This window comes from Diorhabda carinulata, chromosome X (assembly GCF_026250575.1).
Source record: "Diorhabda carinulata isolate Delta chromosome X, icDioCari1.1, whole genome shotgun sequence".
Lineage (NCBI taxonomy): Eukaryota > Metazoa > Arthropoda > Insecta > Coleoptera > Chrysomelidae > Diorhabda > Diorhabda carinulata.
In genome coordinates this window covers 3,695,036-3,721,545 of record NC_079472.1, presented here as the reverse complement: position 1 = coordinate 3,721,545, position 26,510 = coordinate 3,695,036, and the positions used below count along the sequence as shown (strand labels likewise).

The 26,510-nt window shown below is 30.2% G+C and overlaps 3 protein-coding genes across 6 annotated transcripts; 2 read left to right on the top strand and 1 right to left on the bottom strand.

The window, feature by feature from the left end:
- The first annotated feature begins 68 nt into the window (after nt 1–68).
- On the top strand, nt 69–7,914 carry LOC130901178 (protein RCC2 homolog). Of its 2 annotated transcripts, XM_057812345.1 has the most exons (7): nt 1,356–1,618; nt 1,678–2,011; nt 3,460–3,628; nt 3,922–4,079; nt 4,139–4,477; nt 4,530–4,844; nt 4,960–7,914. In XM_057812345.1, the coding sequence occupies exons 2-7, from the start codon at nt 1,688–1,690 to the stop codon at nt 5,086–5,088; spliced, it is 1,434 nt and encodes a 477-aa protein (XP_057668328.1). In that variant the 5' UTR covers nt 1,356–1,618; nt 1,678–1,687; the 3' UTR covers nt 5,089–7,914. The 2 variants fall into 2 exon arrangements, with proteins under 2 accessions (XP_057668329.1, XP_057668328.1); XM_057812346.1 differs by having other exon boundaries at nt 69–2,011.
- Nucleotides 7,526–12,443, bottom strand: LOC130901177 (glutamyl-tRNA(Gln) amidotransferase subunit A, mitochondrial). Its single transcript, XM_057812344.1, has 7 exons — nt 12,011–12,443; nt 11,474–11,958; nt 10,972–11,211; nt 10,099–10,246; nt 9,810–10,027; nt 9,540–9,742; nt 7,526–8,413 (listed from the first exon to the last, which is right to left on the bottom strand). Exons 1-7 carry the CDS (start codon nt 12,041–12,043, stop codon nt 8,256–8,258), a joined length of 1,485 nt encoding a protein of 494 aa, XP_057668327.1. The 5' UTR covers nt 12,044–12,443; the 3' UTR covers nt 7,526–8,255.
- A 216-nt stretch (nt 12,444–12,659) lies between these two features.
- On the top strand, nt 12,660–25,815 carry LOC130901169 (DNA topoisomerase 1). 3 transcript variants are annotated; one of them, XM_057812311.1, is made up of 11 exons: nt 12,660–12,819; nt 13,124–13,730; nt 15,520–15,875; nt 16,367–16,695; nt 18,783–19,020; nt 19,076–19,310; nt 19,366–19,667; nt 19,730–19,944; nt 21,849–22,002; nt 22,067–22,297; nt 22,354–25,815. In XM_057812311.1, the coding sequence occupies exons 1-11, from the start codon at nt 12,778–12,780 to the stop codon at nt 22,654–22,656; spliced, it is 3,012 nt and encodes a 1,003-aa protein (XP_057668294.1). In that variant the 5' UTR covers nt 12,660–12,777; the 3' UTR covers nt 22,657–25,815. The 3 variants fall into 3 exon arrangements, with proteins under 3 accessions (XP_057668294.1, XP_057668295.1, XP_057668296.1); XM_057812312.1 differs by lacking the exons at nt 12,660–12,819; nt 13,124–13,730 and adding an exon at nt 14,632–14,870; XM_057812313.1 differs by lacking the exons at nt 12,660–12,819; nt 13,124–13,730; nt 15,520–15,875; nt 16,367–16,695 and adding an exon at nt 17,061–17,379.
- Nucleotides 25,816–26,510: the final 695 nt, after the last annotated feature.

Below are 26,510 nucleotides of genomic sequence, written 5' to 3'. Positions count from 1 at the left end.
TTGATAAGAGCTTCACGTTTGATGGTTTTTCGATCTGATTTTCCCTTAGAAGTTTACTCGTTAACCCAATTCTCGTAGCGGTATTCAGGTTATAGTGCCCCGCACGTTTCGACACCAAGGATTCGGCACTACGCTATACAGTGTGGAAACAAAATTTTGGTTCCAAACAAGTCATTTCTTTTTAATAGGTTTCCCCGATGGTTCTAACCGAATTATGATCTTATATATAACATACTGATTGATTACATAAAAACAAACGCTCAAAATGTAAAGTCTCAAATAAAAATCTTTTATAACTTTATTGAAATAATATAATTCCTTTTTTCGTAGCAATTCTTCCTTTAGATGCAATTTGTGACTAACAAATATTAATTACTCCTTCTGCTCTTGGGATTCTACACATTTCAATATTTAATCTTCAACAATTCTTCGTTGTACTTATATTTTGACCCTCCCTGTATTACTGTGACATTGTTGGAGCTCAAGGTCGGACCGCTAAGAGAATTTTTGTTAGGTTAGGCCAAGTTAAAAAGTAAGAGCCGGGTACAAGGTGGTATAAAAGTTTCTAAAACGGAAATAGGAAGTTTGTATAGAATTTGGTATTATTCGAATCTAATTAATATCGATTTTGTTATTTATAGTTTGCAGTAAACTATATTTAGCACACCGAAATTGCTCGTGAATTGTTATGTTAATTTGAATGAGATATCAATTTAGATAACACTTGTTAATTTGGATATCTATCTATTTCTCTGAAGTGTTCTATTAATTATAGTAAACGTTGATAAGGAAGTGCGAAACGGGCATCGAAAAAAAAAATATTAATATATATAATGTGTTTAAAAAATTACTTTTAACTCTTCTCACACTACCAAGCGCGTATACGTCATCGGTTGATATGTCAGTATTAATAAGTACGTAGAATGCCAATTTGATTTATTGAGGAATTTAATATACCAATGTTTATTTAACAGTTTAAAACATTATAAACAGATTTTGTATACCCAAAGCCTTTTTTAAAAGTGCTCAATGATAAATCCTCATTATAAAACTGATAGTAGTGTCATCTACCTTGGTGATTTAGAGTCAATATTTGTTACAGATTTCGTTAGTTTTATATAAAAATCAAATAGTAATCAATGTTGTGATTACAGAATTATTGATTATGAATAAACTTTCTAACGCAAGTAATAAATAATTATTTATAGTATTTTATTCTTATTCTAATTTTAAGTGCTGAAATACATTCACAAAAATTTTATTTAATGGAAATTTGATCTGATGGGAAAGTTATTAGCTAAGACAAACGTTCCGATGATCGCTATTTAAAAGCTATTTTGAAAAATTTTTATTTTTCAAAATGTATGTTGGTAACACTTGCCTAGTGATTTGTTCCGATGAAAACATCATAAAATGCCGTTAATAAAAAACACTGGCTGTTTGGTTTGGTATGTATCCGCTTTAGTTGGATGATTAGCCATTTTGCTTTTTGCTAAGAAGCCGGTGACCTGAAACCCCGCATCTACCTCTACTCCAGTGTCTTCATAGTTTAAAAACAACATTTTAGAAGTTTTTTCGAATAGAATTTACGATTTTGAAGTAAGAAGAAATACGGAAAGTACGTGAAGTTTGCACTGTGAACGTTGTTTTCAACGCTTAACCTTTTTCTTTGTATAGAAATTATACGATGTCTACATCTGTGAAAAGGAAGAGAGCCCCTTCTAAGAAGGCAGGTGGTAAGAAAAACAAAAAAAACTTAGATATGGATTCCGATTTAAGTGATGGTAGTGGTAACGAAAATAACGTTCAACCCGATGAAGTTCTCATTGCTGGACATGGAGACGTAGATGAAACTCCTTTACCCAAGGAATTATTAAACACTATAATTAAACCCGCTGGTCAATTAGTTTTCTTTGGCAATATTAATTGGGATACCATGGGTAAAAGAGAAGTTAAAGGTCAGAAAGTGTTACCTATGCTATATTGGCCCCACAGGTTTACTGATCTAAGGGTAAGTGATCATATTTATATTAAAATTTCATATTTATATTGCTTGTTACGTTAAAAATCAAATCTAATGTTAGATGTAATGAAAAATACTGAATATTTACGAAAAACTGATTTCAATAATATGAGAATAGAACATCCACCTGTTGTACAGTTAGAAATATTGTTGTCAAAAATTCATATGTTTGCATTTCCAAGATTGCCATGTGGTTAGTTTTTTGTTATTCTGATAGTTTATATTTGAAACATTCTATTTAAAAGTTAATCTTAAGCACTACAGCTGTTTATATACATGATATATTTGCTTAAGTTGGAAAAACTTCCATTCAAAATTTATTCATTCAGACCATTTTCGCAACAATGATACACAGCTCAAATTATCAAGGTCATTAATTGACTTACTCAAATCACATCCCATTTCAAACATTTTTCTCATGTTTTTTTTAATTTGTTAATTTTTTGTGTAACCCAACCATTTTAAGTATTGTTAAAGGTAACAAAAACATGGTTTAATTCATCAAATATCACAAAAGACCCTGCTAAATCCATATGGAAAATGATAATTTGAAGTTGATTAATAGTCTCAAAGGGCAAAAAACCCTAAAGCCCTCACATCCCCATCATATTCCTGAAAAGTCCAAGAGTACCATAAGAGGTTGAGTTTCCCCCTTTTTTTCTGAAATTTGTAACAATGATAGTTCAAAGCAAGCTAATTAAAAGAGTACAAAATCTACCCAACTCTGTCAAAACTACCCCCAAAGTATCCGTAGGTACTATTGGCACTAATATAAAACTGAAAAAAGAAACCCCTCTTCTTAAGGGGGTACCCCTTGCACTCTTCAGAGGTAGTTGTGGGATTTCGGGCTCTTTAAGCTGGCTTTAAACTGTCATTGTGCCAAATTTCAGAGCAATTGGCCAAAATCAAGTCCCTTCCTTCCAGGGTGCATTTGGACACTTTGTGGGTAGTTTTGACGAAGTTGGGGGGTTTTGTGCCCATCAAAACTTCTTATCAGCTTGCTTTGAACTGTCATTATGCCCAATTTCAGAACAATCTGCCAAAACTAATTCCCTTCCAGAATACCTTCGGACACTTTGCTGGTAGTTTTAACGGGGTTAGGGGTTTTGTACTTATTGAAACTTTTAATTAGCTTGCTTTGAACTATCATTGTGCCAAGTTTCAGAAAAACTGGCAGAAACCTCTCCTCTTATGGTACCCTTTGATTTCAAAGAGTTTCTGCGGGTTTGGGGTTTCTTGCCCATTGAGACTTTTAATCAGCCTACTTCAAACTATCATTGTGCTAAATTTCAGAAAATATGGCCGAAACCCAATTTCCATAAGGATTGAGAGGTCTTTTAGTAGTATTGTGGTAACTATGGCTGAATTACTATTTATATTTCTAGTAGATCAAAGTACAAATATGCAGATTCAATAGTGAGGTGATAAATTTTTAGATTCGATTAGTAGTAAGTGGTTGTGTAGCTGGACACTCCGTCCTGGTTACAGAGGAAGGTAAGGCAATGACGTTTGGGAGGAACCCTCATGGTCAATTAGGATTGGATGATACCAACACAAGAACTACACCTACATTGGTACCTAGTTTGGAGAACATGAATATCATTGGTAATTATTAAAATTGTCGTAGTTATTATGTTTCGAGATGAAATAAAACTTTCTATTACAACATATAAAATAATAGTTACATAATTTGGAAGCAGTATTTTGAGGAACCACTGAAATTAGAACAAGGTAAGTATAAAGGTGTTGAATTAAACAAGGTGATAATTCAACGAACATAAAGAATGTAGTTTAACAAAACTATCTAGTGTTGGTTAATGTGGTTAGATTTTAACAATTTTATATTCAAAACTCATTATTCATTGACTGTTTATATTGAATTTTCAACTTTTTGTTAGGGGCTGCATGTGGAAGACACCACACATTATTTTTAACAGATGGAGGGACAGTATATGCTTGTGGGGACAATAGATCAGGGCAGTGTGGTATAGGAAACTTACAGCCTCAGGTATTGGTACCTACAAGAATCAATTACAGGGGACCTCCAATTATTAAGGTATATATTTGATATTTGGATCGAAAATTTACTATATCATTTCATTTTCCTTTATTTAGGTAGGTGCTGGCGCTGATTTTTCTGTAATTCTTGACATAAAAGGTGGTCTCCATTCATTTGGTCTACCTGAATATGGTCAATTAGGCCACAATACTGATGGTAAATACTTCAAAACTAGCACAAAATTGTGTTTTAATTATCAAACGAGTCCTAAAAGAATTGTCCTTTATATTGAGAAAAGTAAAGATGGACACGTTTCTCCTGTAGATGTAACTGAAATTGTGGATTTTTCTTGTGGACAAAATCATACTGTGGCTATCGATAGTAAAAAAAGAGCATTTTCGTGGGGCTTCGGTGGTTTTGGTAGATTGGGACATGCTGAACAAAAAGATGAAATGGTATGTACAATTATGATAAAATACCTTCCATTTTATTTTATCTATCTCTTAGGTTCCTCGTCTTATAAAATACTTTGATAGCCAATCTAGAGGTGTACGTTCAGTGCATTGTGGCTCGACTTATTCTCTAGCAGTGACTGAGTACAATGGACTCTTCATGTTTGGTCAAACTAAAAAAACTGGTGAGGCAAATATGTACCCAAAACCCATACAAGATCTTGCTGGATGGAATATCAAACACATCGGTACTGGACAGACATCAATAATTGTCGCCGCTGATGAGACAGTTATAGCTTGGGGAGCATCTCCTTGTTATGGTGAATTAGGATTGGGAGATATGCAGAAAACTAGTACTACACCAAAAGAGGTATCTATAAATATTTTATTTTTTATTCAGAACCATTTTTGTACAGTATTAATGGTAATATGAATATCAATAATTCGATATTGTTAAGTTTTTCTCTTAAATATTTATTTTTTAGGTAAACAAATTATCGGGTGTGAAGGTGACGAGTTTAACTATGGGTCTGTGTTTTACTCTTTTGGTAGCGACCGATGAAACTCCCGAACAGAAACAAAAATTGGAAACCCTGAAAGAATACACACCCTAGATATTTAACAATAAGAGTAACATCTAAATTTTAAGCTATTTCCATGTATTTATGTCACAAATAATATGAAATTAGAGGATATGACAGCTTTCAATGCACCTTTAGCCTGTTATTTGAAGTGAGAAAAAATACGATGCATTAACAGATTATTCAAATGAGTAAATAACAAAGTTAGTGATGCCAGATTATTATTTATAGAAAATATTTCTTGTTATATTTTTATTAATTTGGTTCTTGGGGGGGTTATTATCGTTGTAATATAATTTTTGATGAATAAGTGAATCAAGTGTGAGTTTTTCTCACTTCGATTATATTTTGGAGCTGTCAGAAAATGTTTTCGGAATATATGTATCAGAAAATTGTTTTTAGGAAGTAAAATTTTCGATTTCATCCTAATTATTTTCCTTAGTAATCTGGTAGGTTTTGTTTGGTGCAAAAAATTATACAAATTGTCTGTTCAATACTTAAACAAATTTCTAGATATTTTGTATAAATTGAAAAATAAAGAAATTTGCCACCAGACATTAAATCTATCTCGTATACGAACTTTGAATCACTTTTTTTGTAATTAAGATAAATATTTTAATTTCAGTATTTTTTATACTATATTTTTATACATTCGATTTTGTTTATAGGGAGGAGATCTCAATTATTCTATTATGTTTACTAGAAACAATGCATACTTTTTTATAGTTAATTTTTTTATTTATTATATATATTCTTTTATTCTTTTCTTAGTCTGAAAACTGCTTTTTAGTGATTAAATTTTGCTTATGGGTGTAATTTGATAATTAATTCTACGCAGTTTTAGCCTCCATAAAAATATTTATTACAATTGTCAAATAAACATTTTTCTGTGAAAAAATGCAATTTCTATTAATTAAAATACTTTTTATGTCACTTTCTGTAGTATCACTAATTGAAACTTAAAAGTCTGGTCCCACAGTTTCAGTCTTTGTGTGTATACCTGATATTTGTTGTAATACATTTATTATGATCTATAATTCAACTTTCGAAGGTCTTCATGCTTTATAAAGACAAAAATGTAAAAAAAAAACACTTTTCTATGGAAAATTGCGTCTACATTTGTCATAATCTTTTATTTGGTTTTATATATGATCACTTATGGTTATATTGGTTGAATAATGGCTCTATAAATATTTTTTTTTTATTAAAAAATCCAAATAATATTTGTTGTAATATTTTTTATATGGATTTTGTTGATAAACTGAAAAGCTTAGTACCACAGTTTTAGTATACCCATAGTAGTTTAATAATAGCTTTATAAACACCAAAACTGTACTTATTGTCAAAAAGACCGTTTTCTTTTGAAATAATTGGATCTCGTGTTTGTTGTAGTGAACTTTTATCTTTTTTGTATCACTAAGTATAAATAAAAGACCTGGCTCAATATTTGCGCTCATATCTTCAATTTGCAATTGTAACTCATAATGATCTTTTATTCCATCACTGTACTCAACTTTTCCCCAATTTCTTATACCCATATCGGTTTAATAATGGGTATATTAAGGCCAATATTGAGTCAATACGTCAAAAACATGTTTCTGTGAAAAACTGCATCCGTTATTTTTCATGGTATCTTATAAATGTAAAAAATTCGACTGAAATGCAGAAAAAAATTGGATAACTAAAGCGATTCTGATTCTCGTAAGATTTTATTCCATTATTGAGCTCAACTTAATGTCCTAGTCCCACAGTTTCAATTCTTAGCCCCCATATCGGTAATGAAGGCCTAAATTGTTTGGAATTACAAAATGTTTCCATACTAAAGAGCATCTGATATTTGTAGTATTATATTTTGTTTGGTTTTAATATTCCCAGTTCCACAGATTCGATTCATATGCCTCATATCGTTTAATAACAGCTTTATAAAGGGCTAAATTGTTCCGAAATGACAAAATCATGTTTCTATACAAAAGGGAATCCGATATTTGTCATAATATATCTTATTTGGTTGTTTTATATGATCAACTTAAAGTCTCGGTGCTACAGTTTGAATTCTTTGCCCCCATATCGTTGATTAATGACTTTATGAAAGGCTAAATTATTCTGAATTGACAAAACCATGTTTCTATATAAAAGAGCATCTGATATTTGTCATATCTTTTAATTGGTTGTTTTCTATGATCAACTTGAAGCTCCAATGCCACAGTTTCATTTCTTAGCCCCCATATCGTTTATTAACGGCTTAAAGGGCTAAATTGTTCAGAAATGGCAAAAATATGTTTGTAAACAAAAGGGCGTGTGATAATTTTCATTTGGTTTTTTATGTCATCAAAGACACAGTCCCCCAGTTTTTATTCTTGGTCCCATATCGTTGATTAAAGGCTTATGAAGTCCACATATTATTTGCTAATGGTTTGGTAAAGGCCAAAATTACCAAAGACAAAGGACAACAGAATGTGAAAAAAAAACATTTTATTTATCGTAATATGGTTTATTTGGTTCTTTGCGTGATAATTAACTTTGACAACCAAAATTATATATAATCGTTTTATAAATTTTTGTTAGATTTCTTCCTATTGACTATTACAGCACCTTTCCTTACATTCTTTTTGATTATATATTTTTTGTATGTAATTTTACTGCCAAAAGCCTAATACATAATTTTTATTGATTGTGATATCCTCTTGTTCGATATACATACTTATATATATATATTTTGTTTCGTGTAATTTAAAATAATTTTTATTAAATTGGTAATAGGTTTTTAGATCTACATCTATCGAATGTATTATTTATATTTAACATACTTTTTTGTATTTGTTCAATTGTACCTACTTCAAAGTAAACATTTTATAATATTGCAGTAGTTTTTTGTCCAGTAAGGAAAAGGGAGAATTGCCCTTTAATATAACAGAGTTCCAAAAGTACTTATTACCCAAAAATGAGTTGGTGGTGTTTGGAAGGAAGATGGTGATCATTTCTGAGGAAAAATCTACAATACAGAAAGGGGTAGAAGAATCTTGAGTTTTGATTTAATTTTTAAACAATTTTTTAAAAACTGGAACATGAATATAACAACACATGGTTAATTTGAACAATATTGAAAAAAATTGAGGTAAAACCATGATTTTTTTCTTTTCTTCTCTTATTCTTTGTTTTACTGTTTATTATACCTTTCCTTTCAATCTTTTTGCATATGATCATAACTCGTATTGGAAATGTGGAAATTTTACCAAATTTTCAATATACTTAGCTACTGCTAATAACATCGGTTCGCTTAGATTTCGTCCCATTAATTGAAGACTTAGTGGTAAAACGTTTTTGGACAATTTTATTGGTATCGAAACTGCTGGTACACCTACAAATATAAATTCAAATTTTTGGACGTACGTAGAACCTCTAACTACAAACACAAAAAAATATAAAAATCTATATAGATTCAAAATAGTTGAAAAGGATCTGGCAGACTAAGAAGTTTCAAAACAGGGGGTTAAACGTGATCATAGAAAAATATAAAGATATGGAAAGCTAGGGAAGAAACTGGGAAACGAGTAACAGTATTATGCCACAAACTGCATATAAAAAAATAAATATTGAACCAAAGTTAAAAATATATAAAAATATTTGTTAACCTGCATTAATTTGGGAATGTGAATCCTGAATACTCATAAAATGCAAAGGAACAAGAATACATGGAGCATAAATTAAATACATCAGAAAAGGGGGAATTAATAAATAAAAATGGAAAAAAAGGTAATTAATGATTTATTGAAGAAAAATTAAGCTGGGTGCTTAGATAATGTACCAAGTATAAGGTGTTTTAATTAGATAAGTTCAAAAACTGGCTAAACAACGTCACTTTTAAATAATATCAGTTTCCTTAGAAGGAACTTTCAGAAAAATGTGTAGTAGTTCAAATGGACTCAAAACCACATCTGGTAGTCATAGTTTCTGTACATACTGTATATAATGGTGAATAATTCTTTTAACAGATGACTGCAATGTTCAAAATAATATCTAACAGAAAAAAACATTTTTTCACAAATAAGGGCTAGTAGAAGTCAAAATAAATTAATCAGGAAAGTAATAGAATGGTGCTGTTAAAAGAATTATAGAATATTAATTTGAAAAAAAAGCCTTTTCTAGCTTAATATAAAAAGTGTACCAAGTCTCAACTTTTTCAGGCTAAAGAAACTAACAAGAGAGAAATGGGAGAGGTTTGTTGTTGTTTTTTTCATGTGTAATTTATTAGGTTTTGTCCTGATATAGGAAATACTTCTCTGCAAGGCTTAGCTGACTAAACATCATCATCTTCAAATAACATCAGTTTCCTTAGAAGAAAAAAAGATGTGACTTTATGTCAGATAGACATGAAGTCGCATCTAGTATTTGTTGTTTAAAAGAATAAGAATATTGATTTGAAAAAATATCACTTAAAAAGAGGGCTTAAGTAGTATGAAATGAAAAAAAAAATTAAGGTTTACCTGCCATATTTGCACACTGCGTGCAAAAATCTTCGAAAGCGTTTTTGTACGGGTCATAATTTTCTATATAACTTTTATACGATGGGGCTTCTGACAAAGTTGTTGGCGTCAACAATAAAGAAACATCATTCCATACATTATGGAAATCGTTCGCAATCAATCTTCGAATTTTAAGAGCTTGTGTAAAATATTTATCATAATTTCTAAAATAATATATCCAAAAGTAATTAACTATATATAGGATTATTAATTAACTTAGAAAAATATTACCTGGTTAATAAAAAGTAGTTTCCACATAGTATCCTATTTTTAACAACATCATTAAAACCCAATTTACGACTAGAGGCATATAATTTTTCCGTAGATAATTCTTCATTAGCTCTGAAACCATATTCGATACCATCATATCGAGCCATGTTGCTAGCCACCTCACACTGATTTAAAATAGAATAACAAACGATACTGTATTCAGTGTGAGGCATAGATACCTAAAACTAAAGATTATTAAGATGCTTTGGTTAAAAGAAACGACATACTTTTAATAGTCATTTATGTCTACCTTTTTTATTACTGCTCCGTGAGACTGTAATAGAGCTGCAATTTCATTCCAAGTATCTAAAACTTCTTTGCTAACATGTTCAGAGTTATATTCGATAGGAATACCGATTTTGAGGCCCTTGATGCTCATTTTTCTAGCTGGGGGCAGTCTAAAATCATTTTAAATGTATATAAATACACCGTATTCATTAAAATGAAATAATTTTATTTATGGGAAAATTGTGTTGTCAATAGCTCATTATAAAATGAATTAAAAAGATATTACTTATGGAAATTAGAGTAATTAATAATTATAAAGGATATTTAATAAAAAATATTTAACAAAAATATAAAATTTTCTTTTTTGATATTGGAACCATTTATTGAAGCCACATTTTAAAAGCACATATCTCCCAAAAAATTATTTCTTTTTGAAAATCTTCTATCTCCAGAGGTTTCATTAGTCCATGAGGTGTGTTTGTGAAAAGCAGCAGGTGGTTTTGTTTTGCTTTATTTAAAAATTGATAATAAAAAGTTTGTAGGAAAACATTTCTAGATACCTATGATTCGAAACTTCCCATGAACAAACATCCTATGATTCCCAAACTTTTTTCCTTGTAAACAATTTTCAAAATACAAAGTACTCATGTCCATACAACCTTATGGTAAAACAACTTTATTTACCCAGTAATACAACTCAGTATTTTTCTTTAAATAGTTGTTAAAAGTATTAAATTACTTATACTAAGTTCAGCAAAATAGTGTATGCAATATTAAAATTGAAAAATGGTTTCTTATGTCTTCTATATATATAATTTGGAAAAAGTGATTTTATAATTAGGTCGCAAATATAAAAAAAATGAGACCTAAGATTAAAAGAAGAACATGAACTCACCTAATTTTATTGTAAGGTTTTGTAAGTGATGTGGAATCTTTGTTATCGAAACCTGCGATAACATTAAGTACAGATACTACATCATCGACTGTTCTTGCCAAAATACCAGGTACATCCATTGAATTTACCAATGGAATTAAGCCCCAACGAGAAACTAACCCATAAGTAGGTTTTAATCCTACAACTCCACAATATGAAGCAGGATTTCTTGTTGAACCACCTGTATCTGAACCTATAGCTCTAAAAAATGTATAATCCTAATTTCAGACATATTTTAATGAATAATGTGTTGTTTTATATAATGACGTGTAAGAAGAAAAAATTAATCTATTACTATTATAATAAAAATACGACATTACTACTAGTTTAATTTTCTTTATAATGAAATATTTTACATTTGATTTTAAGGCTGCGTTTTAGTTCATTATTGAGAATTATTTTACTAAATCCTTAACATAAAATCTAAATATTTGGATATAAACCAAATTTATGTAATACGTACGCAAAACATACACCAGAAGCAACAGCTACAGCACTTCCTCCACTACTACCTCCTGAAAGAAAAAAATCCTCACTTTTATATCTCCAAATATTTTTCGTTGGTCCGTATATTGAGTCAGTTGTAGCACTTCCCATTGCAAATTCATCTAAGTTTGTTTTTCCTATTAAAACCGCACCTGCATCAAAAAGTCTTTGACACACTGTAGCATTGTAAGTTGGCACAAAATTTTCCAACATTTTCGAGGCACATGTTGTCTTGATATTTTGTGTACAAAAATTATCTTTGACTGCTATTGTAACACCATCTAATTCTGAAATTGGTTTTCTATCGGTAAATCGCTTTTCCGACTTTTCTCCTTGCGACTTAGCTTGGTTTGATGTTATAGATATAAATGAATTTAAATGTTTGATATCTTCTGCTTTTTTTAACGCCAAGTTTGTTAGTTCCGTAGGTTTTATAGTACCATCGAAAAGTAATCTTGAAATCTAAAAAATGTTTAAATTAAAAAATCGCTGTCATTTTATTAGATTAACTTACTGTTTTTATATTAGTATGAAGTAGTTTTTCCATTTTTATTATATTTCTGATTCTTTATTTCATAAAAACGGATAAAAGAATAAGATTTTCCATTTTAGTTAATATAAAAAAAATAGTGTTAACCTTATTTATTTGGAAAATGTTTCCAATGTTGCCACTGTCTTATCGATGTATCACCATATGACTACTGTAGATGGCACTGACCTTAAAAATTTTTTCCGTTTAAAAAATGTTGCAATTTAAATTAATTTAAATTGTATAATTTCACAAAATGTACAAGAAAATATAATTCAGTATTCATATATTCGAGTAGACTATAGTATGAATACTGATATTGAGTGAATATATTTTTTCCTGATAAATTGATAGGTCGATATTGTTGTTCAAAACACATATAAATCTAACACTCTTATTGTCACTTTTTATTGTCAATATTAATAAATTAGCGTTTTAAGCATACTTAGTAAATTTTGTTATGATAAAATCTACATAGAATTATAGATAATTTTTCCATTAAAAATATTGTTTATATTAATTGACAATAATATTACTGAAATAATTTCAGAAAATATAAAAAAATTATTTAGCCACTATAATTTTAAATAATGGCGCTTGAAAGGTTATTGCCTTTGTCCGAGTCTGCGCACAACTAAATTTTAGCACTTAGACGTTGCTTGTTGCTTTCTCCATCGACATTCTCATTCTCAATCCTGATGTACTCTTGATCGGTAGTGAAGTTACACTTTAATAGTTCAAGTTGTAACGAAATGGAAGTCGAAAACTCTGTTACTGAAGGAGAATCGAGTCCGGTGAGTATATATTTAAACTTAATTTTTCATTTGTAACACTCGTACCTTCACGAAAAATCCATTTTATCTAATTAAAAGGTACTTTATAAGTAACTTCATAGCGTGATGCAAAAATTTTCTAAGTCCGAAAATGGCGTCAGAAACTAAGTCCCACGTATTGACTTGTGTGAAAGCGTGCATACTGTTTGAGTATAACCATGTTTTTTTCTATCAGTAAATATGATTTTCGTACATTTTAGTGAAATATTTCGTAATATTTTGTAGATTTAATTTTCAAATAATTATTTAAATTATATTGGTACAGGCAAACAAAGAGCAAAACGGTGATTCAAGCCATGTGAATGGCCTAAACGGATACTCGGAGAAGCACAAGAGTCATAAATCAGAACACAAAGATAAATATAGAGATAGGGATAGGGACAAAGATAAAAGTAGGAGTAAGGACCATAAAAGTTCCAATAGGGATAAAGAGAAAGATAAGGACAGACATCACAGTTCCAAGGAAAAAGACCGTCACAGCAGCTCCCATAAATCTTCAAGCAAAGATAAAGATCGGGATAAAGAAAGAAGTGAAAAGGACAAACGTGATAAAGATAAAAGTAAAGATAAATATAGAGACGATAAAAAGTATTCATCCAAAGATAAAGAGAAGGAACATAAAAGTTCTCATGATAAGGAGCACAAGAGCAGTTCTAGAGACAAAGATCGAGAAAAGAGAGACAAGGATAAAGAAAGGGATAGAGATAAGGATAAGCAGAAACACAGAGATAAAGATAAGGAAAAAGATCGACATGGTAGTTCAAAGGATAAACATAGGGATAAGGAACGTGAGAAAGACAGACATCATTCCAGTTCAAAGGATAAGGATAGAAAGGATAAAGAAAAGAAATATGAAAAAGACAAAAATTCAGGTGAGTTTAAAAAATTTGTAATGCTTTTGTAACTGTTTAGTAAAATATGCAAGTCCTATTGTAAGTTCAAGTGTTGAGACAATTAGAGAAAGGCATTTAATAAATTAATTATTTAAAATTATTCCTTAATAACTTTAATTATTTTCTTTTGCTCTTTAAACAAATATCTAAGTTATTATAATTTTTATTTAGTTTTTTTTATGCATTTTCTTACAAGATCTTATAATTAAATTCCCATAGCTTGTTGATTCTACACTTTCTCACTTCCTATTAAACCCAGTAACTTTGTTGTTTTCATGTTGAAACTGTTCAATCTGATATGATATGTGCCAGAGGGCATTTCACTATCACACTTTCTATGGAGCTAACTGAAGCTGCATTAGATGATAACTTGATACAAAATATATATTTTTATGTTTCAGACTTCAATTTTAAGTGTTCTTTTTATTATTTCATGTTTTAATGCAGTTATTAATTATTTTAGACCTATTTGTTCAATTGAAGCTCCACTGAGTGATTTATTGCTGTTCAGATTAAAATTGCCCGTAACAAATTTACCTAATTTTCAGTAGAAATTGTTGCTGTTTGTTTACCTGGACCGCATTGTTGGGTACATTGTGAGTGAAATTTCTTGGATAGCTTTGGTATATATGTTGATATAAATAATACAAATTTGAAAAAAATAAATTTTACTAGTCTTTAAGCATCGATAGCTTATGGAGATTGAATAACATTAACATTTTGGTGAAGATGTTGCTAGATGATTTTTGACATACAACTTCTTAAAAGAAAAGGAAATCATATGTTCTGTGAGTCCTAATTTATTTATCTCATTATTTTTCTGGTATGTAAGTTATTATAATTTTTCTTTAGTTTTTTTATGCATTTTCTTACAGGATCTTATATTCAAATTTCTATTGCTTGTTGATTCTACTGACTGCTGATTTCTTTCGATAAAACCCAGTAACTTTGTTGTTTTCATGTTGGAATATTGGAAACAATTCGATCTGTCCGGTTTGATATTGACAACAAATGTCACATTTTGAAAATTCTACTTCTCTATCTCTTTTTTTGACAACATTTGAAATTCTTAGTATCTCAACAAAATGATTTATACAATACTAGAACAGTATTTAATAGGTAGGTATGTACTTTCTACAACATTAATTCTTTTTTAGAATGTAAGTGATTTTGCACATTTCTTTCCAAAAGAATTTAATCTTCTATTATTCTGAATAACAACCAAATTCGATAAACATTTTGTGATAAACTGTTTTTAATTGCAAATATTTAAACAATAGCTCATAACCATTATTCTTTGCAATGCGTTTTTTCAATACAGTTGTGTATGAAACGATTTTTCAGATTATTATGAACACTAATTACATATTAATTATTCTGTTATAATTTTAATTATATATACAAGTTACTGAATAAATTTGTACGGAAATCAACATTTTTTTATTATTATATGATGTTATTTTGATATTCTTGTACCAAGTATAACTGAATAGAAACGTAAAAAGCTGCAATTACCAAATATTATCGATATCTTCAATACGATTCAAACCAAGCATCAAAATAATGGAATATATAAGAAATATTAAGTATAATTTCGAAATATTACATATACCAAGCAAACTGATTTAAATATTGTTTTAAAAGATTTTGTACCATCTCAGAAATTCAAATATGTTGATGTAAACTTTGTGGTATCATAATTTTGGTTCTATAATTTATTTTTTATTCGTATATCCCTCAGTATAAACAGTTTCATTGGGTATTTCAGAAGAAAACAACCGCAAGATCAAAGAGGAGGTTGAAGAAATCAAACAGTTGAAAGAAGAGCCAGAAGATGAGTCAATGACTGCAAAAGAAGAAGCTAATTTCAGTACTGACGATGATGAAGACAAATTAGTCATAAAGGATGATCCTGTGAGCAGTCAAGATGAAGCCGACGATGGTAGCCAAGCTGATTATTCTCAGGCTAGTAGTTGTGACTACAACTTGTCACATTTTAAGAAAGAAGAATCAAGTTTCTCCGGTGAGGATGGTTGTGAAGATAGCCAAGATGAGAAATCGGAGAATATTAAGAATGAAATTAAAGAAGAAGCTGAGGATGACAGTGACGAAGATATGCCATTGGTAAGTAACATTAAAACATATAAATAATAAATTCATTTTTATAGATTTTGAATGATTCCAGTGTCAGGTCAGTCTATTTTGTAAAATAAGGCCCACACTGAACTACTCATTTGAAACTAATCATTAGTTTCGAATGAGTAGCTTCGTGTTTAGAAGGCCTGAATATGAAAAATGATTTTTAATTGAGTATTTTTCTAATATTTACAGAGCCGCAGAAGTCAAATGGTATGTTTATTTGCTATTAATGGTTAAATTCTACTATGTATCTTTATTGACAACCAGTGTAGTCTTTGTTAAAAAGAAACTAGATACATCCTATAAAATAACCATTTATAGTTTTTATTCCATTTATATGTTTTTTCTACTAGTTTAACTAAGATTATACCACCAGGCAGGCATCCCTTTCCTTCACATAAGGGTAGTGTCAGTAGTATGCTTCAAACCGTAACCCTATCTCTATTAACCCTATTAATTATCTTGTTTCTCTCAAGTCTGCCCGTATGAATAGCAAGAAAAGGAAAATAGAAGACGAAGAAGATGATGACGATGACGTGCCGTTAACGGCTAGAAAGAGGCCGAAAAAAGAAGTGAAAGAGGAGAAGCCCAAAAAGAAAAAGAAAAGAGGTTATGACGACGACGATGAGGAGTATGATGACGATGAAGAAAATGATTACAAACCCGCGAAAAAAGCCGCAAAGAAAAAAGAGAAGAAGGTGAAAAAAGAGAGCGTCAAAGCTGAGATAAAGATGGAGAATGCAGATGGGGATAGTCCTAAAAAGGGCAAGAAAAAGAAGGAAGAGGAACAAGAAGTTTGGAAATGGTGAGTTAGATTTTTATGTAGTACATTGCTTTACTATTTAAAAATATTTTTGCCTTATAAACTGTATTTGTAAAATATTAACTTATTTTTAAATTTTACCCAAATTACCCCTAATATTCAATATTAAATACTTTTAATGCTTAGTTGCCAAACTTGCAAAAAATTTGTATATTTTTCTACTTTATATTTTGCTTTTTACATAATAATTTAAATATTAAAATTCAATAGAATATTTTTCTGATGTCAATTATAAATTTTTTCTATTAATTTTATAATTTTTTTAATTCTTAGTTGGTGCATAAACGAAAATATAAATTATTCGAAAATCCGTATATTGAGGATCCGCGTGAGGAAGTGGCAACAACGGATTATTAACGTCAACGTTCCTATACGACCTCGGGCCACGTCGAAATTGTTGATAAAATTAATTGATATAAAATCCATTTTTTTTTTTGTTATTGTTATGCTCAAAGTAGTGTACTTCCAACATAGAAATCAACAGTTTTTGAAAAATTTGTTCAGGTGTTTACATGTATTCGAAATTAAAAATAACGTTTTTTATAAAGTGAGGTTAAAAGCAACGCGGTCCGAACCAAATAAAAGTGAAAATTTTATTTATGGTGATTTAAAAAATGTTCCTATTAAGGTGGACGATCTAAATAAAACGATAGCTGTCTTGAAGAGGTGAAGTTCATTGTTTATAACAATTATTTTTCATAGGCTATATCACTAGGAGAAAGTAGGACTTCTATCTAATCTTAATAATGGTACTTAGAAATATTTATAAACTAATCTACATTTGAACTACTGAAAAAATTGTTGTGTTATGAATTTTATAAAAATAATGAAGCGTTCTAAACAAAATTTGTTTCTAGGACTTAACTGGTATGGTTATGAATCTTTTGGACTGTCAATCTGTTAAGGTGTAATTGTGAGTGTTGGTGTAGTGGTAGCTGTAAATAGTGTATTCATTACAACATCACCAACGGACCCAGAAATTCCTACTGCTTCGATTAGCTATGATTAATTTATTATGAAGCTTAATTTTATCTCGAAAGTCTTGGAAGTATGGATAAATGTTCCTAGATAAAGAGCCTTTGCAATGAAAACAAAGTGTATAAAAAATCATCCAATGAGAATCAGAAACAGATTCTTCGGGGAAATAGAAGGAACACAAAAAAATATTCAAAGAAAACATTTGTAGAAACGAAGATCTATCCTCAATGAAGCCATCACAGATATTGGACTTTGTTAAAATAATTAAACCAGAAAATGAGTCATAAATGGTTACTAGAGCTTTGAACTTGAAGTTTTAGTCTGAAAAAATCAGTTTACTATTCATTCGAGCAAAAATAGCAGATTGACACTAGGAAGTAAAAATACCGATAGAAGATTATGTGATTCAAGGATGGAAATACTGGAAAATTGAGGTGGGAGTCTGAGAGGATGGAAATTTGGGAATCTAGGATTCTATTCGAGATTGTTCTGAGGATACCAATAAGAGATTATGTGATACTAGGATGGAAATCTAGGAAAATTGTGGTCAGAAGTCTGAGATTTGAAGTACTGTATCGAGGATGGAAGTCTGGGATTTAGGATTCTATTTAAGACTGCTTTGAAAATGGATGTCTGTAGATTAGATTGTTTAGGTTGTCATTTTGACTTTCCAACTAAAAATTATATATTGTGCTTGACTCTTCATTTCATTGTTCTGCATCAACAATACAGACTACACTGGATGTTATTTTTCTTGTAGTTTTTTGTTCTAATTTCTAAAGACAAAACAGTGACATGTCATAAGATCAACAACCAGTTTAATGTCGGTTCTGGACATCTCTAGAAACTTCTCAGACTTCTTTCAGATTGTCCATCTGTTCAATTCGTTTTTGATGTGTCATCTCATGAGGTCGGTCACAGCAGGACTAGGTCCAAAATATGGTGTCATTGCCCCCATTTTTATCAAGGTTATCTGCTATACACTGCTAGCCATATACTTTGCTTCTATTAGTTAGGATTATTAGAGTTTGTGTGTTTCTCAATTAACAAATTTCGTATAGAATATCCAAATTAGAAGTGATTATTTACAGGTGGGAAGAAGAAAAGAAAGACGATGGCGTTAAATGGACTTTCTTGGAACATAAAGGTCCTGTATTCGCACCACCGTATGAGCCACTTCCAAAAGATGTCAAATTTTTGTATGATGGAAAAGAAGTTCGTTTATCTGAACCTGCTGAGGAGGTAGCAGGCTTCTATGCTAAAATGTTAGACCACGATTATACCACCAAAGAGATATTTAATAAGAATTTTTTTAAAGACTGGAGGAAGGTATGTATATGATTATTATTTATTTATAAGAATATATTTATTTATATTTCTTTAGGTGATGAATGATGAAGAACGAGTTCTAATAACTGATTTGAAAAAATGCGATTTTAAAAAAATGCACGCATATTTTTTGGATGTAGCAGAAAAGAATAGAAACCGAAGTAAAGAAGAGAAAAAAGCTTTGAAAGAAAAAAACGAAGCATTAATAAAAGAATACGGTTTTTGTACAATAGATGGTCATAAAGAAAAAATTGGTAATTTTAAACTGGAACCGCCCGGTCTTTTCAGAGGTATATATTATCTTGATTCTAAAATTCAATTCTGTCAATTTTATTGTTTTATAAGGTCGAGGTGAACATCCTAAGATGGGTAAACTAAAGAAACGTCTAGAAGCAGAAGATATCATCATAAATTGTAGCAAAGATTCGAAGATTCCAGTAGCTCCTCCAGGTCACAAATGGAAAGAAGTGCGTCATGTTAATACAGTCACATGGTTGGTATCGTGGACTGAAAATGTTCAAAATCAAGTGAAATACATCATGTTGAATCCCAGTTCCAAACTTAAGGGCGAAAAAGATTGGCAAAAGTATGAAACTGCTAGGAAACTTCACAAATGTATCGATAAGATAAGAAATCAATACATACAAGTAAGTATCAAGTGATAAGAGAAAAGGAAGAAGGGGTCATTGATGAATTTTTTTTGTTATAGGACTGGAAATCTAAAGAAATGAAAGTTAGGCAAAGGGCTGTGGCTCTCTACTTTATTGATAGATTAGCTCTGAGAGCTGGTAACGAGAAGGATGAAGATCAAGCAGATACTGTAGGTTGTTGTTCTCTTAGAGTTGAACACATAGAATTACACGAGAAAAAAGATGACAAAGAATTTGTGGTAGTCTTTGATTTTCTCGGAAAAGATTCCATTAGGTAAGTTGAAATTTACTTTTAACTTATTTATAGAAAGATGAAGTAGAACCTCCAAAGAAGAAAAATACAAGATACAATAAAATAAAAATATGGACTGATGAAACAAATATTAGTTGAGGGAATAAACTGATTGTTGGAACTGAAGAAGACAGTGGTAATTGTGTGTTTGTGTAGTGGTATCACCAACGGTTCCAGAAATTTTCAAAAATTAATTTTTTCCATTGGATGTCAATTGCTGTGACTCAATTATTAAGGGGCTTGATTTTCTTGTGAAAGTCTGGGAAGCGACGATAAATGAACAATGAAGATAAAAGTTTGTTAAGAAGCATCTAAGAAGATACAAAATAATTGGTGAAATCTTTTGTAGAAGCTATAGATGGTTACTAAAGCAGCTTTGAGAAGGAGGTACAATAGATCTTGAAGTTTAAGTGTTAAAAAATCAGTTTACTATTCATTTAAGCAAAAGTAGCGGACATGGAAATCCAGGAAAATTGAGGTCTAAAGTCTGTGAATTGAGATACTGTATTGAGGATGGAAATCTGGGACTCCAGGATTCCATTTGAGATTACATTGAGGATACCATTAAAAGATTGTGACTTGAGCATGGACATCCAGAAAAATTGAAGTCTGAAGTTGGAGAATCAAGATACTGTATTGAGGTCCAAATGAGTTTATGGTTCTTACTGTTTTTAGTTCCAATCCTAAGGTGTTGGGCAGGGCATTTCCAGAGTAGATAATCTGCCACGTTTATCATTTCAAAGGCGGAGTTTTAATGTTGGAATCATTAAAACTACTTAAGGACCTCTTTATATCAAGAAGCGGCTGCAAAAATTGAATCATTATAGTTTACCATTAGACCACTGTAATGTTGATTCTCAAAGTGGCAAGGTTTCTATCCCAACGCTTCTTCAGATTTCTTTTTTATACCTGCACTTTACCAGAAAATCCAGCAACAAAACAATTGTTATGGTGTAAAGCAACACTTGCTGCACTTTGAAATTACAGTTAACTACTCTGCCAGTTCTTGATGTTGGGTCTTAGAATATCCCATTTTTTCCTTTCTAGGCGTATTATATTTTAGCTCTTGGAATTCTTTTATCCTGGCGGGATAAGGTTGCGATAATTAAAACTATTTGAGGAGCTCTTCTCATCACTTATATTACTTCCTACAAACAATCAATTGAGAAAATAATCAATATATGAATTATTTGAATAATCGTGTTTTAAAGGTTAATGTAACAGTGTTAACAAATATATTGTTTGCTTGTTACATTTAATAGTTTGATTAACTGTTACAAGGCAGTGACCTTTCAGAAGACCGACAACCAGTTTAATTTAGTTTCTCACCTCTAGAAGCTTCTTAGACATTTTGTCCATCTGTTCAGATCATTTGATGTCACATCTCGTGAAATCACAGTAGGACTCATTACCTGGTAGCCCCGAGGCCACATAATGGTGGATTTATTTCCATTACTTAGTGTTTTTAGAGTTTGTTTAGGGTTTTTAGGGTACTTGGCTATCAAAGAGAATATAAATGTGTTTTCTAGCGAGGTTCTATTCTCTAATGAGAACATATATTCATTGCTAGCAACGGTGTCTGAAAAATAATGAGTGCTTTTTTTTAGTTGTATGTAAATTTTGCATTTTGATCCAAAAATATCAAACCTAGCTTCTTGTGTTAGCATTCAACCATCTGTATATCTGTATATCAATTCAAATGGGATATCTTGTCCATCATTTTAAGCATTGTGTCCATTGATTTTTCATTGTTTTCCAGCCCTATTAACTCTAGTATCTTTATCCATAGATGACTTCAGTAGACTTTATGAGAAACTGTTGGGAAAATATTGACGATACTAATATCACTGTTATTATTCTAGTAAGCTTTAGGATATACTTTTTAGGTATTATAACGAAGTACCAGTTGAAAAACGTGTGTTCAAAAATCTTGGATTATTTATGGAAAATAAAAAGGAAGGTGATGATCTATTCGACAGGCTTAACACCCAAATTATGAACAAACATCTCAATGAATTAATGGAAGGTCTTACTGCCAAGGTAATAAAGTGATATTCTAGTGATAATAAAACGTATTATGGATACCCATTTATTTTTTTTATAGGTTTTCCGTACTTACAATGCTTCGTTTACACTACAACAACAATTAGATTTATTAACGAATGAGAATGATACGGAAGCCGAAAAAATTTTGGCATATAATAGAGCGAATAGAGCGGTAGCTATATTGTGTAACCATCAACGTTCCGTACCCAAAGGGCATGAAAAATCCATGGAAAAATTGAAAGAAAAGATAGCCTCTAAAAAAGAAGCAATTAAAGACGCAGAACGACAGGTATTATGAATTATATGTTAAATAAAATCCATTTATATATAAGAAAATGTGTTTAGGTGAAAGATGCGGTACGGGAAGCGAAACATGGTAGCGTCAAAGAGAAGATAGTTGCCGATAAGAAGAAGAAGATGCTGCAACGTCTTAAAGAACAATTGACCAAACTTGAAATCCAAGAGACCGATAGAGACGAGAATAAGACCATAGCTCTCGGTACTTCGAAATTAAATTATTTAGATCCGAGAATAAGCGTCGCGTGGTGTAAGAAATATAACGTTTCCATCGAAAAAATTTATAACAAAACGCAAAGAGACAAATTTAGATGGGCTATAGATATGGCAGGACCGGACTACAGGTTTTAAGTTTGGTTCTATCTTTATTTAGATACTGGTTTAGTGTGTAATATAAAAAGGATGCTCGGAAAATGTAAGTTAATAAGTTGAATCATTTTATAATTGACGTGGTGATTAATAATTTTTATTTTGCGGAAATAAATTCGCGCATGGATCATGTTATTAGTAATTTGTCGTTATCATAACTAAGTCAATTCAGATTGTTGTAAAGTTACGAAACAATAATATGTTCGTAGTGAAAGTGAATTATTTTTCAAATTATCCTTTGCTTGAATGTAGAGATCCTAAAGAGATCAGATTTTGGGATTATTACTGTGTGTATATCTTTGATTGAATTTGGAAAATTTTTTGATTGATCAATTTTTAATATTTAAATTGTTAGACTTGATATATAAATTTTTATGATTTTCCAAAACTTTTAAATTGTTCAGTTTATAGTCAGACCTGAGTATTTATTTAAAAATAATTATTTCGTTAGTCGATATTTTGAAATTTAAATGTTTTATTAATTTTCCAAGAATTTTATAGCAAAAAACTAGAAAACTTGAAAATCTTTATTGTTTTTTGAATTCCTATAAACGGTGCATGAGTATTTGTTCAAAAGTGATTATTTTAGTGGTTAATTTTCTTATAATCGAACTTTTCATAAGTTTTTTAATAATTGACAAAAAAATTGAAAATATTCATTATTACTTCAATTTTTAAAAACAGGCCATGGGCCTTCAAAATCTGAAAATCTTTAATGTTTCTTCAGTTTTTAGGAACAAGGCATAAGTATTTGTTTTAAAATGATTATTTCCATAATTAATTCTTTAAAAATTTTAACGTTAGAAATCTTCATTATTTGCTTAATTTTAAGAAACAGGGCCTGGACATTTCTTTAACAATCATCATCCCAGTTAATTTTTTTCAAATTTCAACATTTTATGAATTTTTCAAAAATTTAATACAAAGTTGAAAATCCTGAAAATCTTGAATTTTCAGTTATTTGCAAAAGTTTTCAGTATGAACATAAGATTTTCAAGAAGTAGAAAAGTTCATCACATTCTTTTTAAATAACAAAACACTTTTATTAATAAAATGAGGATTTCTAAACATATACCAGTGCTATCTGACATAATAATCTTTTTTTCAACTTTAAACTGTGTATTGTTCAAATTTTATCAACGATATGCATATTATAGGCATTTTCACACTAGTCAAATTACAAACTACTTTATATTGTGCGATATATTGAAAAAATTGCACGTGTAAATGATTCAGTATTGTCGAATGTAGCTTTAAGACAAAAAAATACCGATTTATAGGATGAATTTTTAAATAATTGTGACTGATTGAAATGTATAAGAAAAACTATTAAAAAATAAATGCTCAAAATTATATATTTATAATATACGTGTGCAATATGTTCATCTTCGCTCGAAGAAAAATTTTATCGAGTCCAGATTTTACACATTCCATTCGAAGTGCATAAAACACTCAGTATATTTGAATATCTTATATTGTGTGAACTTTATTTAGCCGAACTCTGCTATGGCACATTGTTTACATCTAATTTAATTACTTAATAGATTTATGGTTAAGTCGAAATGTCTTCCATAACTTACATTCATTTATCATTTTACAATATTCAAATCTTTTGGATCAATTTTTGAACTTCTCGGACTATCATTGAACAATAAGCCCCCCGAAAAAAAATCAATTACAACGTGGTTAGATTTAAGATCTGGTAACTATTCTTTTAATATACTCTCTAATGCTTAAATGTTCAATTTCTATTAGTTAATCACAAACTAACTCATTTAGAAAAGGTCTTTATTGGAAAGTTCTCTCGTAAACTACTTTCATTGAAATCTTTTACTTGATAAAAACTGGAGAATTTGTTAAATGACTAGATCTTTCTTTTAGCAAGTTTGACAATTTTCTGTTTTTTTTTCACAATCTTCTTGTAATAAACTCAATCGCTTTGTGAATCATTAACCATTCTTTTGATGATTTAATTCTTCAACTCTCTATTGCATAAATGTTCATTTTGTAATAGTTTATTATAACTTCATAGATTCATTTGTTTGGGATCTAACTCAACTAAAAGTCCATTGAAAATTTCTTCCAAAAACTCCTTTAGTTGTCATATTTTATTTGGGAAATAACAGGAAATTTGGTTATTGATTTAAATCTTTTCATTAACAACTTCTTGCAATCAGTTCAATCGTTTTATGAATGATCAAACAATCTTTCGATTTATTAACAAGTTGTTTGATAATTAATTATGCCATTTTCTATACTTTCAATGTTTTCTAATAGTTAATTCGTTTAAAAATAAACAATTTAAATTTGGCAGTCTTCTTTCCCAAAATAACTATTGTCAGTGAGAGTTTGTTCGGGAACTAAAATAACTGAATCAAATCTGTTTATTAAAAAGTTATTTGATAATTAATCCTACAGTTGTCTATTCTTTTGCTATTCTATTGATTTAGCAAAAGTAATTATTTAGGATTATTTTTAGTTCCAAAAGTTTATCCTTAGTATAGATGTAAACATTTGCGTGTTGACCAAAAAAAATCTGTTAACTGATTTTTTCCGAGTAGTCTGGTAACAGTGGAAGATTTTTTTATTCTTTCCAGCCAATCAGTGTGAAGGACTTTAGTTACAAATAAATAAATTTAGATCGTCTTAAACTTGAGATAGTTTCTAGATGATCCATTCAATTATATTTTTTAAGGTTAAATTATTAAATAGTGACTTTTTAAATTTTACTTAGTGAATTTCTTCTATTTATGGAAGTATTAAATATCTATGTGTACAGATATTATATCTTTTTTTTTAATATGAGTCGTATAGTCGCCAATTTTTATTAATTAACAAAATTTTGTTCATTTGAACTACCGATAACGAAATTTTGTTAATTTGAACTTCCGATGTATTTTCTACATCATCACAGTAATTGGTGATTAAAATTTGGCGACAATACTTGAGAGACTTAAGCAATTCTTTTTATTTCTGTCTTCCGTTATTGTGCTTATTTGGAATGAATTATTGAATTGACAACTCATTGTACCAAATTTACAATTTTCCCCTTATATTTGTCATCTGTAAAGGAGCGACAAGTTGTAGCAATTCTGTCTGTATATTACAGATTTTATTAATAAAAAGACATAGATCAAAAAATTTTTAATTTCACAACCAGCATATCCTACAGGAGAACCAAAAATGTCCCAAAAAACGAACACCGTATACAACATCAGAACTTTCAAATCACAACGCTCCAATCTCGCGATTCCCAAAGTGATCCACGGGAGACTCGACGGGGGTCTACGTTGGGCGTGACAAAAATGGGGGTCCACAATCGTAAGTGTGGGTCCATGGAAACTTATTTGGTTTTGATAGTGTAGAGCTAAATGATTTGGCAAATTAGATTGATCCATGGTAACCAATGCTCCAATCCCATAAGAAATCAGAAACTCAATGGATAAAGTTCCTACAAGGCCATAATGAGACTCACTATTTCAAGATATTCAACGAAGTTTTAGTTGAAATTACAATTTTTAAGAAAATGTCCCACCCCGAAAATAGAATTTGATGAGTTGCTGTTCAAATTTGTTGATTAAAAAATTGGAATCGTGGAACAAAATCACGGAAATAACGTAGAAGAGGAAGTGAAGTGGGTAGATTGGTAGCAAAAGGTCATTGAAGAAGGGAGAGATCAAAGAAAAAATAATTGGATGCAGTTTTGAAGGGCATTAGAGAGTTAGAACCGAATTGGAGCGAAAAAGTACAGAAATGACATATGGAGAAGAATTGTGCCATCAGTTGTAGACAGATTAGAAAAAGAAAATAAGTCATAGACATTGAATGCTTGGTAG